At 40.3% G+C, this 16,547-nt stretch overlaps 1 protein-coding gene across 3 annotated transcripts in view; it reads left to right on the forward strand.

Moving 5' to 3' along the window:
• The first annotated feature begins 1,521 nt into the window (after positions 1 to 1,521).
• Positions 1,522 to 16,547, forward strand: part of SKAP1 (src kinase associated phosphoprotein 1) — a 301,079-nt gene continuing 286,053 nt past the window's right edge. For all 3 annotated transcript variants that reach the window (XM_035301334.3, XM_035301335.3, XM_035301336.3), the window contains exon 1: positions 1,522 to 1,673. In XM_035301334.3, coding sequence (XP_035157225.1) covers positions 1,628 to 1,673 — 46 coding nt within the window. In that variant the 5' untranslated portion in view covers positions 1,522 to 1,627. The remainder of the gene's footprint in view (positions 1,674 to 16,547) is intronic.

Here is a 16,547-nt window from a genome sequence, read left to right on the forward strand (position 1 = left end):
TAGAAATGCCATTCTTTTACAAAGAAGGACAATGGTAGAGGTGGAGATGTGTGAGGCCACATACTATACAGGAGCTCTGGTTAGGTCACTCGCCATCTCAAAAATTCACAATGGCTCCCTGGTGCCCACTCAATTAAGTTCAAAATTCCTATTCTGACTTTCAAGTCCCTTTGCAGTAGAGCTAGTTTGTCTTGACAACCATAGTCTTCCTTTAACATCCAGTAAAAGAGGGCTACTAACTATTCCTCAAGCTGGTGAGGGCTTGTTCATCTTTCTTTACTCTTGTCCTTCAACCTGGAAAGTCTTCCTGCCCCTTCAAAGTCTGGTGTGTTATTCAGAGCCCATCTCAAACACCACATGGACCTTTAAACACTCACATGCACACTGGCATTTCCTTTTTTTTTCTTCTTTTTTAAGAGACAGGGTCTTGCTCTGTTGCCCAGGCTGGAGTACATTGGGGTGACCACAGTTTGCTGTAACCTCAGACTCCTGGGCTCAAGCGATCCTCCTGCCTCAGCCTCGCAAAGTGCTGTGATTACAGGTGTGAGCCACAATGCCTGGCCTCTTCCCTCCTTTTCTTGTATTCAACTCCCTTATTTTATCAACCATAGCACTTTGTACTTTTTTCATGGCAGTTGACCTATTTATTTTTAAAAAACCTCTTTATTTTGAGAGAATTGTAGATTCACAGAGAGTTTAAGAAATAATAGAGAAGCTCTGTGTACCTTTAGCCAGTTTCCTCCAAGGGTAACATCTGGCAGTATTACAGTACCATGTCACAACCGGGACTCTGACACCCACTGCACCTTGAATGAGGCCCTGTGATTTTGTCCTTCACTTTCCTCCCTTCCTCAGCTCTTGGAGGGAAAGGGTTTTTGTTCTCCTCACCCTCGGCTTTCTCCCTGAGTTACCGCTTCCTTTCCTCAGGGCCTTTCCAGCCTACAGGAGAAAGGCACAGTTTGGCTTCCTGCGTCCCTTGCTGCCGTGCTGCGGCGGCGATTCTCCCAAATGTTGGTGGCCTTATATTGTTCATTGGGACTTCCAACATTGTGGCTTCCCTAAGAGTGATGATCTGCCCTCCTTTCTGGGGATGGAGGTGCGAACTGGACGCCAATTGAGGGTCCCGGGGATTCATCTCTTCCTTGGATTCTGCCTCCGGGTACCCCTCAGGCACCCCGTGGTCCTTCACGTCTGCCACCGCGAGGCCAACTGTTCGGTGCTTTAGGATGGAGTCTCCAAAGCCGTGGTTCCTTTGAGCCTTGTGAAGTCTTCTGTTTTGGTGGGTGCTGGAGGGGCGCACCTTCGGCCTCTCAGGGTGCGGCGCTTCCGGCATCCCCATCCTTCTACCGCTGGGCCCCGGCGTGAGCGCCACGTGCACCCACGCCGCCCCGTCCCGGGCCCCCGCCCGCCGCCCGCCGCCCGCCGCCCGCCGCCCGCCGCCCGCGCCACTTCCTGACGCGCCCCGGGACCCACGGCCCCGCCCCGCGGCCGGGCTGGGCTGGCAGCGAGCGCGGCTGAGGTACAGGTGCCTCGCGGCGCAACCGGGTGGCCCTCCAGCCCATCCACCTCCCGACCAGGGCCCGCGCCCCGTCCCGCCTCGCACGTCGCCTCCCTCTGGCCCAGCCAAATGCAGGCCGCCGCCCTCCCTGAGGAGATCCGTTGGCTCCTGGAAGGTAACGCCCTGGCGCAGGCCCCCTCCTGTGCTGAGCCGAAGGCAGGAGAGGAGACACCAGGCCTCCCACGGCCGGGCTTTCTTTTCAGCTCCATCACTCACCTCCTTCTAGAACCTCAAGGTTTCTAGAGCCCTCAACTCCCCAGAGCCAGCTTTCCATCCTCTCACCTCAGGACCCCTTTCACTCCTTAGAGTCCCACATCTTCCTCGAGGCACCGCGGCGCCTCCATTTCACCTCCCAGGCTTCTACACTCCTTCAGGCCGGATTCTTGGTCCCCATGCCACCTGGCCTGGTCCTCCCCCTGTCCCTTCCTCCGAGGTACTCCCCTACATCTCTGGGTTTCCCGTCCCCCTCGTTCCCCAGCCCCGACTTCCTCACGTCTCACAGAAGACCCCAAACCTTCCTGCTTAGAGGCCCCTGCGGTTCTCCGGGGGGCTCCGAGGGGCTGGTGGGATCCCCATGGGCCAAGGCCCGGTGGCTGACCAGAATTTTGTCAGAGCGAAAACCCCGGCCCTCCCTTTATCACCCTGTAGACGTTTAGGGGTCTCACCCACCCCAAGGCAGGCTCGTTCCCAGTATGGCCTTAACTCCTTTTCTAGAAGTGCTCCCATTGTGGTGTGTCCACCTTCCAACTACAGGGTCTAAGCAGCGGTTTAAAGAGTTGCGGCCATCCTCACCAACACTCAACACACTCTGCCAACACTCCAAAGAGATACGGCAAAGAGACGTCGCTAACGGGCAGTTTCATCTGCTGGGTTTCATGGTGAAAGTCACTTTTACTTGCATTCCTGTGACTAACCTTCCAGGGAGGACAGAGGCCTGGAATCTGCAGTTGCATAAGGTCCCAGGAGGAAACTATTCAGAATTAAGCCTTTTGGCATCTAAGTTGACGTATTTGACACATATTTAACAGATGGCCTGCTCTGGGCAGGTCATATTTTTGGCAAGCAGTTTTTTTTTTTTTTCAGTTTCTCTCAATTTAATTGGTTTTATATCTCCATTACCTTGTTATCTCGGTATAAATGCCTCCTAATCAAATATTTGGCAAGTCCTTTTGGTCTCTGTTTGTAGCACTATTTCCATTCTGGATTGCCTCTATGTAAAAGCTGTCAACTAGATCTTTATTTTGAGGAGAGGTTTCCAAAATCCATTTTACTGGTGATGAGAATAAATCTAAACTTTGCGGGTAGAAAAGTATTTGCAGGGTAAAAGAGCATTATCTGGGTGTCTAAGAAGAAGCATTCCAGGCTTTCCCTCTGCTGTTGGTTTAATATTAGTCTTGTGAAGGAAAGCTGTAATTGTCTTTGGTTTCTAAGAGAAGGAACTGTGGCAAAAATTTAACTCTGTCCTTGCATTGAAAGATATAAAGTGATTATTTTTATTGGTATCTGTCATTTGATGAGAGGAAACCTATTTTATAAGCTTGTTAAACTCTAATTCAGTTTTTTGTCTAGCTTTGGTAGAAAATTCCTTTTTATTTTCAGAGGCTTGCAATGAAATTCACTCCTTCAGCATTTTTGATGTGCAGTTCTTTATTGTTCAGAACTGACACTTTGGTAAACAACTCATTTCTGCACCTGCCACCTTCCTTTAGCTTAGATTATTTTCTTGTTAGCTGACTGTTTTTAATTGAAGTCTTCAGATCTCCTTCTAAAGCAGAACCTTTGTTTGCTGACAAGTAGAGCAGGGTATGAATGGAGATTAATTGCATGTCACATACTTCTGTATCAAACTTGCTGTGTCTTAACAATCTCTGTTGGTGCTCAGGTCTTTAAAATATATGAAGGAGTCTGAAACTAAATTATAAGGAGCTTCGTTGGTTAAAGTATTTCTTTTAGGCTTTTTTTGTTTTAAGTTTGCAATTAGAACTTGAATCTGAAATAGAGAAAAGAAGTGTGAAGTGTGATTCATCCAGTGATTCTACTGAAAAATGTTTCAAGACTATGTTTTTGAAAGGTTCCTATAATAATAATAGCAACATGTTGGTTATAGGTTTTTATTTCTTATGGAACATAGGCTCTGATGTAGTACAGGAGCATTATTCATTGTGTTACAAATAATTTGTCGATATTAGAAACCCAAAATGGCCATGAATTTGTTGTTTCTTGCTATTTGTCTCTCCCATCACAAGCTTTTTAAGGTTAACTGTTGAAATTAGAAAAAGTGGAGGTCCTGACGTCTATATAGTTACTCTGTGAGAGGGAGTCACAGGATGTGAGGACTGCAACTCTAGTGCTGCCACATGGCTGTGGGGGTGGGATTTCCACAATGAATTATGACTTTGATAAACCAAGGCATAAGCATTTGCACAGTGATTTAACGCTGGATATCACAGTCATAACTTAAGCATTTATTTATTTATAACTACGTAAGCATAAGTGACAGGGGTATTTTCTGACATAATGTATGTGCTTTTAAGAATAAAATATGTAAAGTATTATGAAAGGTTGATAAAAAAATTTTGCATAATGAAAAAGAAAACAGAAATTCTCAAGGCCTAAAATGAATTTTGTTTAAATATAAAATTTTAAACATTGGAGATGTTTCACTTGACCTAGAAACCTCACTTCTAAAAATCTGTCACTGAAACTTAAAGGACATAAAGTAGTATATGCACAAAGACCTATCCTAAATATTAATGAGTTGGGAAACTCAGGGTGATGATTGAATGAATTATGGGACATTCGTCTTACAGAATATTTCGCAGCCACTAAAAAAGGATTCTGTGGATCTATATATAGGCTTGAAAGGCGTCCATGGCATATTTTTTAGGCAAAATGCATGATAGTATATGTAATATCCCATTTTTGCTTGAAAACCAAAAGACAAAACCAGAAAAGATACATATGTTATAAATGTCTGTGTAAGTGTAGGAAGAAGTAAAAAAGAATACATACCAGTCTGTTAACATTGGCTTCCTTGGGAGAAGAGTGAGAGTTTGGAGGAGGGGAAGTTATTATTAATTTTTATTTCATACATCTTTGTGTTGTTTGAATTGTGACAATGACCATGTGTTATTTTTGGTAAACAGGAAAAAAAATAAGTAGTAGGGATATTTAAAGAAAAAGGAACAAAAGATAAATAGAAACTCAGAGAGGTCAGATTGCTAATGGACCATTAACTATGCTTGTGGTCATGTTTTTCTCTTTTTAGCCCTGAGGGGTATGGAAGGTGGAGAAATTTAAAAAAAAAATGCTCTCTTGGATTTTTGGCAAGTATAAAAACAGTGAGAGGCTTCTAAGGTAACTCAGGAAATAGCTTCTTTAGATAGACTTTGTCAAGCTCTCATATAGAAATAGTAACTAGTCCCCTATCAGCAAATAAGTACCTTATAGATAAGTAAAATGAAGGGTGCTTTCTGCTTTATTGAAAGAGGAGGAAATATTCAGGTCTGTTTTCAAATAATAGGGCTTCAGATGTAGAAGTTATCTTTTTGTTTTTGTTTTGTGATAACCACACTGAAAACAAAAACAATGAAGTGCTGGCAGTTTGTATAATCTTTGCTCCACAGATATAAACATAATTAGTCTCTGCTTCCTGGTCTTTCTAACCCCGCTTTTGAAGTCACAAGCAAAAGAGGCGAGTATGAAGGAGGTGGAATAGGTATTTCTTTTGTTCATAGTTTGTCCTGTGTAATGGAATGGGGCCTACTGACTTTACCCTGGTAGCTGATAGGTCCCAACTGCCTACATGGTACTAAATCCTGCCCAGAATATGGATTTAAGCCAAAATAACATCAACAAGCTGGCTGCATGTAGTTCCAATTGCTGCATTAATGCTGATTCTGATATGAATACTTATTTTTAAACTTCCTTGTAAAGAAGCAGTCATTAATCATTTCCTTCCAGATTGTTCTCTAGACCTGTATTGGTCAATGCAGCCAACCATAAAATCCATTTCCGTATAGTAAAATTCCAGTTATGGGGAACTTGCAGGAATGAGTCGCTCTAGTAGCTGAGATTTTCTTTAAGTCCTCTTAATTTTTTATTATAAACATTTGTGACCAGGCTTTTTTCTAAAATGCATTAACAGCTTTTCTTTAACCAACTAGTCTATGGCTGTCTTCAAATGGACCTCTTTAGAGCACTGTTTAACTCAAAGTTGTTATAGTGAATATCTATTATCACACTTTATGGAAATGTATTGTTTAAGATGTTTTGGCCATAGTTGCCCCTGAACTGCTTTGTGAGTATCTGTGTCTGCTTTATATTTTTATTTTCTTTTTTTTTTTCCTGCTGTAAGGCCAGGACCTATCACTTTGTACTTTTGTCTGTGTGTCTACATTCCCAGAGCTTCTGGAACATCAGATAACCAAGTTAGTTGGAATTGAGATATGTGTAAAAGAAGTTACAAAGGGCTTTCTTGATTAACAAAGTACCCACACCTTTAACTGTGGGCTTTGTAAAATGTATTTTGGTTGCTCAGAATCTTTTTTGCTTAATTTTTGAAACTGGATTGCTTCCAGACTGGTTAGGCTACTGCTCAGTTGAATTCTAAAAAGTAAGATATGACCATAGTTCTATTCCTTTTTTATGTTGAACTTTTCTGATTATAAAAGTAATAATGCTAATTATAGAAAATTTAGAAAACACACAATAGGTTACAGTACACAGAATCAATAATTGTTAAATTTCCATGTATTTTTCTCAGTGTTTATTATATGGATTTACCTTAAAAGTTGGGATATATTTGTGTATAGATTTGCATATTGATTTTTCTACTTACAGTTTTTCACTTGTTATTGTCTCCTGAGGGTTTTCGATTCTTTTCTTTTTTGAGATGGGGTCTCCCTTGTTGCCCAGTCTGGAGTGCAGTGGCATATCCTTGGCTCACTGCAACCTCTGCCTCCTGGGTTCAAGCCATTCTCCTGCCTCAGCCTTTTTAACAGCTGGGACTACAGGCGCTTGCCACCATGCCTGGCTAACTGTTTGTATTTTTAGTAGAAGTGGGTTCACTGTGTTTGCCAAGATGGTCTCAATCTCCTGACCTCGTGATCCCCACCCCTCAGCCTCCCAAAGTGCTGGGATTACAGGCGTGAGCCATCGCGGCTGGCCTAATTTTTGTATTTTTAGTAGAGATGGGACTTCACTATGTTGACCGGGCTGGTCTTGAACTCCTGACCTCGTGATCCACCCACCTTGGCCTCCCAAAGTGCCGGGATTATAGGCATGAGCCACTGAGCTTGGCCTTCCTGAGGGTTTTCTTAGATCACTGCTATGCTCTGGATGTTTGTGTCTTGCCAAAATTCGTATGTTGAAACCTAATTACAAATGTGATAGTATTAGCCTTTGGGAGGTGATTACCCCTTATGAATGGTATTAATGTCCTTGTAAAAGAGGTCCCAGATAACTGCCTTATTCCTTTCACTATGTGAGGACGCAATTAGAAGGTGCTGTTTTTGAACTAAAAAGCAAGCCCTCACCAGACACTGAATCTGCTGGTGATCTGGACTTACCAGTCTCCCACTGTGAGAAATAAATTTCTGTTGTTTATAAGCTACCTAATTGGTAGTATTTTGTTATAACAGCCCAAATGAAATAAGACAATTATTAAGTGGGTTTTTTTCCTTCAAGTTATATATCCTATGTTTATTTCACAAATAGTTTTATCCTAATGTCTTTTTTTTTTTTTTTTTTTTTTTTTTAGACGGATTCTCCCTCTGTTGCCTAAGCTGTAGTGCAGTAGCTTGATCTTGGCTCACTGCAACCTTGACTTCCCAAGTTCAAGTAATTCTCATGCTTCAGCCTCCTGAGTAGCTGGGATCACAGGTGCACGCCACTTTGCCTAGCTGATTTTTGTATTTTTAATAGAGATGGGGTTTCACCACATTGGCCAGGTTGGTATTTAACTCTTGATCTCAGGTGATCTGCCCACCTTGGCTTCCCAAAGTGCTGGGATTACAGGTGTGAGCCACTGCACCCAGCCTATCCTAATGTCTTAAAAGAAAAATCAGGCTAGGCATGGTACTCATGCCTGTAATGCCAACCCTTTGAGAAGGTGGGAGGATCAGTTGAGCCCAGAAGGTCAAGGCTGCAGTGAGCTGAGATTGGGCCACTGCGCTCCAGCCTGGGTGATGGAGTGACATCCTGTCTCAAAAAACAAACAAGCAAGAATATGTTTTTCCTGCTTAACTTGTTCATTTCTTACTTTTGGTACCATGAATTTTTCATCCTTGAACTCTATTTTATATCTTAGATATTAAGACTGTGCTGTTGACCATAATAGCCACTAGCCACATGTGGCTATTTCAATTTAAATTATTAACTAAAATTAAATACAACAAAAAAAGTTGGTTCCTCAGTTGTACTAGTGACATTTCAGGTGATAAGTAGCCACAGTGGCTGCTATACTGGACAGCATGTGAAGTCCTAGTAGATGATGATCTAGAATATAATCATCTGGGTGAATTTCTCAGAAAGGGAACTTTGATAATAGGCTTGCTGCACCTCTGTATGTCTGAGAATGTGTCTCCATTATTTCATATAAACTTAGCTATGGGCATGAAGTTCTGGGGTCACACTTTCCCCCTTCCTTCTACCTCCCCACAACTCAACCTCTAAAAGTTGTGCCGTTATTTTCTGGTCTTCAGTTTTGGAAGGAGAAGTCTGATGCCAGCCTGATAGATTTTATTTATAATCCACTCCTTCCAGCTGGGGATTTATAGAATATTTTTATTGCTCTTAAAAATGTCACTAGGTTTTATCAAGGTCTTACTTAGACCTTACTTTTTAATAAATATTTTTTAATAGCATGCCAGGAAGACCTTTTAATAATTTTGCCTGGTATGTAGTGAACCCTGTTGATTATGGACTCAGGTCTTCCTTTGAGTTGGGAAAGTTTTCTCCTACTTTGCTTCTGCTCCATCTGTTTTATTCTGTCATACTTGGGTTTATATTATACATATATTGGACTCCTGATCTGCTCTCTCTGCTTTATCTTTTTTAACTGTCTCATCTGTCATTGCTTTCATTATGGTTTTAAATTCAACATTTATTTATTTTTTTTAAAGTTGCCATATATTCTTTTCTCATCATTCATTGTCTCATTTTCATTACATCTATAAAGTGCTGATTTATACATGTAATGACTTTTTGGATGTGGCCAAGAATTAGAAATTTTCTAAACATTTCTGTTCTTTAATAATAAATCTGCTTCAGAAGGAGGCATTTTCCTTAGTTCTTCAGGTGATCTTTTCTTTTTGAATATTATTTTTTTCTCATAGGTCCTGTGTATTTTCTGTGTGGAGTTTGCCTGTATTCAAATTCTAACTCTTCCACTTTCTTACTACCATTTACTCACTAAATAGACCATGAGCCTCGGTTTTGTGATCTGTAGTATTGAGATAATAATGGTACCTATCTGTAATATTGAGATAATAGCAGTACCTATCTTACATAATTTATATGAAGAATAAAGAAATGAATATTGAAAAGAATTTAGAACAGTATCTGGCATGTATTAAACACCATATAAATGTCTGATAAATAAAACTAAAAATTTTTTTCACTTGAGTTATTGAATTGGCCTCCTTTTTTCTTTTGGCAGCTGCCTTTCCACAGGAAAACTCCCAGTCATGGTCTTTATGGTCTTTTCCTTATATTGGTGGCCCATCCATGTTTTTCTCTATTATGGGAGGCTTTTAGGGATTCTTTCAAGATCTCCATTTCTTTCCTTCAGAGTCTAGTGATCATTTTGATGAGAAACTTTATGGAGGAAGGAGAGAGAAAATTAGCTTCATTGCTTTTGTTGTCACCTTGCCTGCAGTTCTCTGAATTTTCTATATTCTTTTAGATTCCCAGGCATATAATTTTTCTTTCCTGATATTTCAGTTGAAATTTTGTTTTGTCACAGGGGGATTCTCTGAGGTGGCACTTGAAACTTTAGCTAGTCTGTTTGTGTATGACTGAGCATATCAGGAAAGATCTGTGCTCCTTGCCTTGCTATAGAACACTCTGTTTTGTGGCCGGGAGTGGTGGTTTATGCCTGTAATCCCAGCACTTTGGGACGCCGAGGTGGGTGGATCACCTGAGGTCAGGAGTTCCAGACCAGCCTGACCAACATGGTGAAACCCCATCTCTACTAAAATTACAAAAAATTAGCCAGGCATTGTGGCAGGCATCTGTAATCCCAGCTACTCAGGAGGCTGAGGCAGGAGAATCACTTGAACCTGGCAGGCAGAGGTTGCAGTGAGCCGAGGTCACACCATTATACTCCAGCCTGGGTGACAGAGCAAAACTTGTCTCAAAAAAAAAAAAAAAAAAAAGGAACACTCTGTTTTGTTTGTGTAAAACTAGTATTTTTGCATTAATCCCCAGTTTTTTAAAAAAAAGGTCTATTCTCCTTCTCCCTTTTGTTTGCTAAAATTAAAAAAAAAGTTGGTGGAGATATTTGAAATTCATTCTGATTATAGTCTAGTGTTAGGTGGGCTGCCTAGGGCTTTTGAACTCTAGGTAAGAGCTGCTGTCTGTGCAAGTTCACAGCTCTCCTCAGGATTAGGGTGATTCTCAAGGAGCATGTGTTGTCAAGGTCAGCTTTCCCTCCAAGCTCCCATGCTGCTGTGTATGCTGTCTGTCCTGGGTTGTGTAGACCCAAACCAGCAGTTGCCACCAGGGTGATTTTGACCCTGGGGACTTTTGGTAACATCTGGAGACATTTTGGTTGTCACAGCTGGGGAGGGTGCTCCTGGCATCTAGTGGGTAGAAGCTAAGGATGCTGCTAAGCTTCCTACAATATAAAGGACAGTCCCTCCACAGTAAAGAATCATCCAGCCCAAATTGTCAATAGTGCTGAGGTTGAGAAGCCCTGTCCTAGGCATATTTTCCTTCTCAATTTCCACAAAAGCCTTTTCACAGGAAATCCTTATGAGTACGGAAGACATGACTGGAGAATCGGGGGTGCTGGGAGAGGGAGGAGGGGTTTACATTGCAGTCATGCAAATGATTTGAGCATTAGGCATTCCTTTTCCTAAATGCCCTTCTGCCACCCCAGTTACCAGGCTATACCTCTATTCTTTCATTTAATTTAGTTCCCAGCCTTATACCTTCTCATTGCCACTTTCTTCCTTTATCCTATCTTGAAGTGAAAAATACATATATTTTTCCCTGCCACATGAAAAGGCAGTTTAACTATATGTATAGTTGTTTAGTTTCCCACCAATAGCCACACACAGCAGAACAAGTTATTTTCCCAAACAATGACAGTTCTTTCCCTAAGAGGAACTATAGTACCAGTTATTAAGATAATATTTTTACCTAATTTCTTAAGTATAATACTTAAACAGTTTTTAGTCATTTTAAATATAGGAAAAATAAGGTAAGTTTTAAGTTTTACCACCATCTGAGAATCTTAACATACTGACATAAGTATCATAGATCTAATTTTTTAATGTTATAAGCCATTACACCCTACAGAAATCTTATAATTTCTGCTACATTTATTCATATTTATTTCCCCTGTGTTTCCAAGTTCATTGCTTGCTTTTCCAGTTTGTCAGTGCTGCATTATAGGTTAGGTGATTATAACAGATGGCTTTTCAGAGTCTTTTAGAGTCTTTGAGTTCCACTGCTTACTTTTACTATCCAGCATTTACATGGAAGATAAGATAGATCTGAGCTCAGGAATAGAGAGGTCTTACCATCCAGATAGCAAGTCTTCCTCAAGGCTGATGGCTCTAATAAAATCATTTGAGAATTATTTAAATTCTCATTTAGGGTCTCCTCCTAACATTGTTGACATTCTAATATTAGTATGTTATGGGAAAATAAAGTTTTTATTCAAATAGTAGGAGCTTTACTAAAATATATCCAATGGCACATATTTGTACTTGGTTAAACCAATACTATAATAACTGGAATTAATTAAGCTACTATATATTATATATAAATCTAGTATGAGAAGTATGTTGGGATGCTTAGGTAGCTACAGAAAACATCTCTTCACTGCTTTTTAATAACCCTTCTTAAATCACAGTCCTTTAAAAATAAACTTTTTGGCTGGGCATGGTGGCTCATGCCTGTAATCCTAGCACTTTGGGAGGCCGAGGCTGGTGGATCATTTGCGGTCAGGAGTTCAAGACCAGCCTGGTCAACATGGTGAAACCTCGTCTCTACTAAAAATGTAAAAATTAGCTGGATGTGGTAGTACATGCCTGCAATCTAAACTACTCAGGAGACTGAGGCACAAGAATTGCTTGAACCTGGGAGCTGGTTCAAGCAAGTTGCAGTGAGCCAAGATAGCACCTCTCTACTCCAGCCTGGGTAGCAGAGCAAGACAGTGTCCCACCACCAAAAAACCCCCCAAATCCTTTTTTCCTTATAACTTTTTGTGTGAGCCCTTTTATTCATCCATCTATTAGGTTGATGTAAAAATTGAGGTTTTTACCATTACTTTTAAATGGCAAAAAGTAGAATTACTTTTGCACCAACCTAATATTTCTTTCTCCCTCTCTCCCTCCCTCTCTCTCCTTTTCTTCTTCTCTTCCTCCCTCTCTCCCTTCCTTTTATTTTCTCCCTTTCTTCTTAGTACTTTAGGAATGACTTACATACCACTTAGCTTAAGTGTTAAAACTGGTTGACTTAAACATATATATACACTTATGTGACCACACCCCCAGATTAAGATACCTTATCAATATACACCCACACCACCTTCCATCCCCCTAGAAAATTTTCATACCAGTCAGTACTCCTTCCCACTGTTCTGACTTCTATCATAATGCAGTCAGTATGTACTTTTTTATATCTGTTGTCCACATAATATTTTTGAAATGTATCCATGTTGTGTGTATTGGTTTGTTTCTTTTTGCTAATTAGTATTTCCATTGTGTGAATATTTCATAATTTGTTTATCCATTCTTATGCTGATGGACAATGAGTTGTTTTCAGTTTTTGGCTATCATGAATACAGCTGCTATGAGCATTCTTGTATAACTTGTTTTGTGAACATAAGCACTCATTTCTCTTGGATAAATATGTCTAGGAGTAGAATTACTAGGTCATGGGTTAGGTGTATGTTAAAGTCCAAATACTTTTCCCAAGTGATTATGCCCATTTTACACTCCCACCAGCAGTATATGCTGGAGTTAAATTTGTTCCATATCCTTACCAACACTTGGTATTGCAGTCTTTTTATTTTTGATAAAATACTGATGGATGTTTAAGGTTGTTTACAAATATTTTATACATCCACAGTGCTGTAGAGAACATCAACATCTGGTTGATATCATGGTCCTTGTATTTTTTTAATTATGAAAATAACTGATAGATGTATTTTTATTTTAGGATATTTGTACAACACAGAAGTATATAAAATACTTGGGGTTTTTTTTTAAGGTTTTTTTAGAGCTGAGTTCTCGCGCTGTTGTCTAGGCTGGAGCATAATGACACGATTGAGGCTCACTGCAGCCTTCACCTCCCAGGTTCAAGCTATTCTTATGCCTTGACCTCCTGAGTAGCTGGGATTACAGGCCTGCACCACCATGCCTGGCTAATTTTTGTATTTTCAGTGGAGACAGGGTTTCACCATGTTGCCCAGGCTGATCATGAACTCCTGACCCCAGGTAATCCTCCTGTCTCGGCCTCCCAAAGTGCTGGGATTACAGGCAAGAGCCACTGTGCCTGGCCATATGCAGATGTTTCTGTAGAATAGATTCTTAGACTCTCAAATAAAGATTGTGAAAGAGTTAATCCTGGATTTATAGGCTGGTTGCTAGTTAAAACTTAGTCTAAAGTACTCTCATTGTTTTAGTTTCAGGTTTTTGTTTTTTCTGTGTTGTGAGTATATAGGTATTTTCATTTTTTCCTCTACAGGTGGTAGAAGGAAAATTAAAAATATAAACACTACACATTTCTTAGGTCATGGGGCAAACACAGTTAGCAGGTCAAACCTAGCCACTACCAGAACATACTGATGACTTTTCTATTTTATGCTGACAACTTCCTGCAAACCAAAACAAAGCTGGAGGTATGAGGTATGATTTTAGCCTGCCAATATGTTTTCCTTCTTGATAAAAGGTAAAAAGTCTATGCCTTAATGATGACATTTTTCAGATCAAAAGTTTTATGTAAGTTTAAAACATATTGTAGACAAGCTGAAAGCCATTTTCCCCTACTATGGTACTTTTATGTAATTGGTGTGAAAATAGATAAGACAAGGTTTCCATGAAGGTTTCAAGTAATAGGACAGGAAAATTAAACACAAAAGTCTTAGAGATATATTTGCGAGTGACTGCAGAAATCCTAATGGTCTGATGACTTCAGTGTACCTGTGACAGGGAACTGGGAATTTTTATTTTTGTTTCTACCATAAGCTGTCAATGAGACTTTATAGAAGTTAGATTACCAACTAGGTTGCTTTCTTCCTTAAAATAGCAATACATAACTTACAGAGATACTTGTGACATTTAATTAAATGTATAGAATACTCAGATACCCTAGAATGAAATATGGTTTTCTACTGTTTACAAGGTGGAGATTGTTTTGGGGTGAGAGGCATGGTTGGCTAGACATGACAAGGTGGTTAGGCATAACCCATGATTTTTAGGAAGAATGTCTTACTGTTAGTAGCTCACTCATGGAAGTCCTGGGGATGACACAGATTTTTACTACCTGCCCACCACCACCAGTACAAAGAGGGTTCTGGGATGGGCCCCTGGGAGTTCCTTCTTCCCTTGTTCTCCTTTCCTCTTCATAAACCCAAGGAAACTTTTCTATCCCTCTGCCCTTTTCCGCCCAGGGTCCCATCTCCATCCCAGAGGGGGATTGTCTGGTCTTTAAGGCTTTAACTATTTCACAGCATTTGGAGCAAAATGTCTGCAAGATAAAGGAAATCGTTTCCTTATCATTAGAAAAAAAATACTGGTATTGTTGAAATTTTAAGGGAAAATGAGGCTGAAATAGCATCCTGATCTTAGAATTAAAAAAAAAAATTAATAAATAGCTTATTTTCCAATGTTTACTTAGATATTTTCTTATAGAAGCAATGTTTTTTATGGGAAAAAGAACCATGGTTTTAGGCTAATTCGCAGGCCAACCTATTTTTTAAAAACTACTTTTCAAGTATTATACCTAGAGAAGAGGACTATAGATAATATTTTGATAGGGGCCCACCTTCCAACTTGGGCTTCTGGAAACTTCTTCCCTGCTGAATATCTCCCCCTTCTATTTGCTGCCTCTTTGTTAGTTGGGGGAACTCACTCTTTATCGCCCTCCTCTCCGTCTCCAAGCTCTGATGGTGGTACTTGTGACTGGGGAATGACTCCAATGAGCTGGGCTAGGCAGAAGTGAGGAACTGATAGGAGCCAGGTTGGGGTTCTGAGGATTAGGGAAGAAACCATCTAAGGGGACAGAATGAGGCCTAGAATGGGGCCCTACCTAGGGAGGAGTTGAGTACCAGTAGAAGGACCCAAAGGGAAGGGAGAACAGAATTTCTTCTTGTGTCTCTCTCTTCTTTCCCTCTCCTGCACTCCCACCTCCAAGAGTGTGACTGCCAACCAACAGGCTTAGAGGTGCTATGAAAAGAGGAGAGGGGTTAGGGGATGGGATGAGGGATGATGGCAGAAGTATACAGAGGGCTGATGAAGTAAAATGAGAATAAAATCACCAGCAAAAAGAGAGAATCTGACATTTCTGTGATTATGCCCAGTGAGGACAAGCATTCACATGTAAAGAGTCTTTGCCAGTACTTGGGACTTTTATTTATTTTTATTTATTTATTTTTTTTGTGCTAAAGAGAGGGCCTGAAATGCTGCACAGCATTAAACTTTATGGAATTAATTTGGTGAGTCATTTAAAGGGTGGTGTTAACCCAGCCCTTTTCCCCATAGACAAAAACCTCAAATATTTTCTTGAGTGTAATGCCAGCAAAGGCAGAAATTTATGCCATTTTTCTTTTTGGAAATGTGAGTTCTGCTTTAGTAGTTCCAATACTTTTACAAAATTTCCCCTCTAGGAACATTTTGATTGGTATTTGGTTGGTGGAATTGTTTTCAACAGCATTTGGCCATTCATCCTGCCTCCAAATAAAAGGTTGATTGAAGTGAACTTTTGAGTTTTAGAAACATATATCAACAAAAACACTTGCAACTGTTAGGGAACACAGACAAATATTTTTTGCTTTTAGTGTATTAGGAGCATTACTTAGAAAACAGGAGGCAACCTTAATCTTTTAGTATTTTGAAAAATATGACCCATAGGATGTCATTCTCCTCTAAATAAACAAAAGAGTAGCTTTGTAAATGTACAAGATCAGAGAATTTGGGAAAATGTCAAAAACTTTCACCAGTCTACAAAACCTAGTGCTCTTGGGTGCATCCTACCAAGTCAGAGTCTTTTCAGCTGGCCTTCAAATTCTACAGCGGTTTTTCGATGGGGTGTGGTAATCGTATCATACCTCTAGTGTTGCAAATACCCTCTGTTCCCTTGTCCTTCAGTCATCTTTTCCTGTTTGCTTTTCCTACCCTGACTTGATGGCATAGATATCTATAAGCTGCCTGGAAGTTGAGAGAATTTGCATTTTAGGGCAGCTATGTATTATAATAGAAAATGCATCGTTGCCAGGGCTGTGTTTACCTTTTAAATATGGGACTTCAAATGAGTTTATATTACTTTTAGTACAAAATACTGTATATTGCTACAAGCTTGCCCTCCATATTAATCTTTCACCGCCTTCCTCCTGACCCCTGTGTTCTGCCCTCCAACTTGAAAATTTTGTCTTTCTAACTGTGATCTCTCACTTCTGGACTGCTATACATGATGTTCCAATGCCTGGGCCATTCTTTTACTCATCTCACCAACTTCCCACCTGTCCCCCAATACACATTCTTGGCCTGCTAATTTTGGAGGTTTCAGGTGAAAGATGAGTTCTCTGAGAGGTCTC

The sequence above is a fragment of the Callithrix jacchus genome, chromosome 5, assembly GCF_049354715.1.
Source record: "Callithrix jacchus isolate 240 chromosome 5, calJac240_pri, whole genome shotgun sequence".
Classification (NCBI taxonomy): Eukaryota; Metazoa; Chordata; class Mammalia; order Primates; family Cebidae; genus Callithrix; species Callithrix jacchus.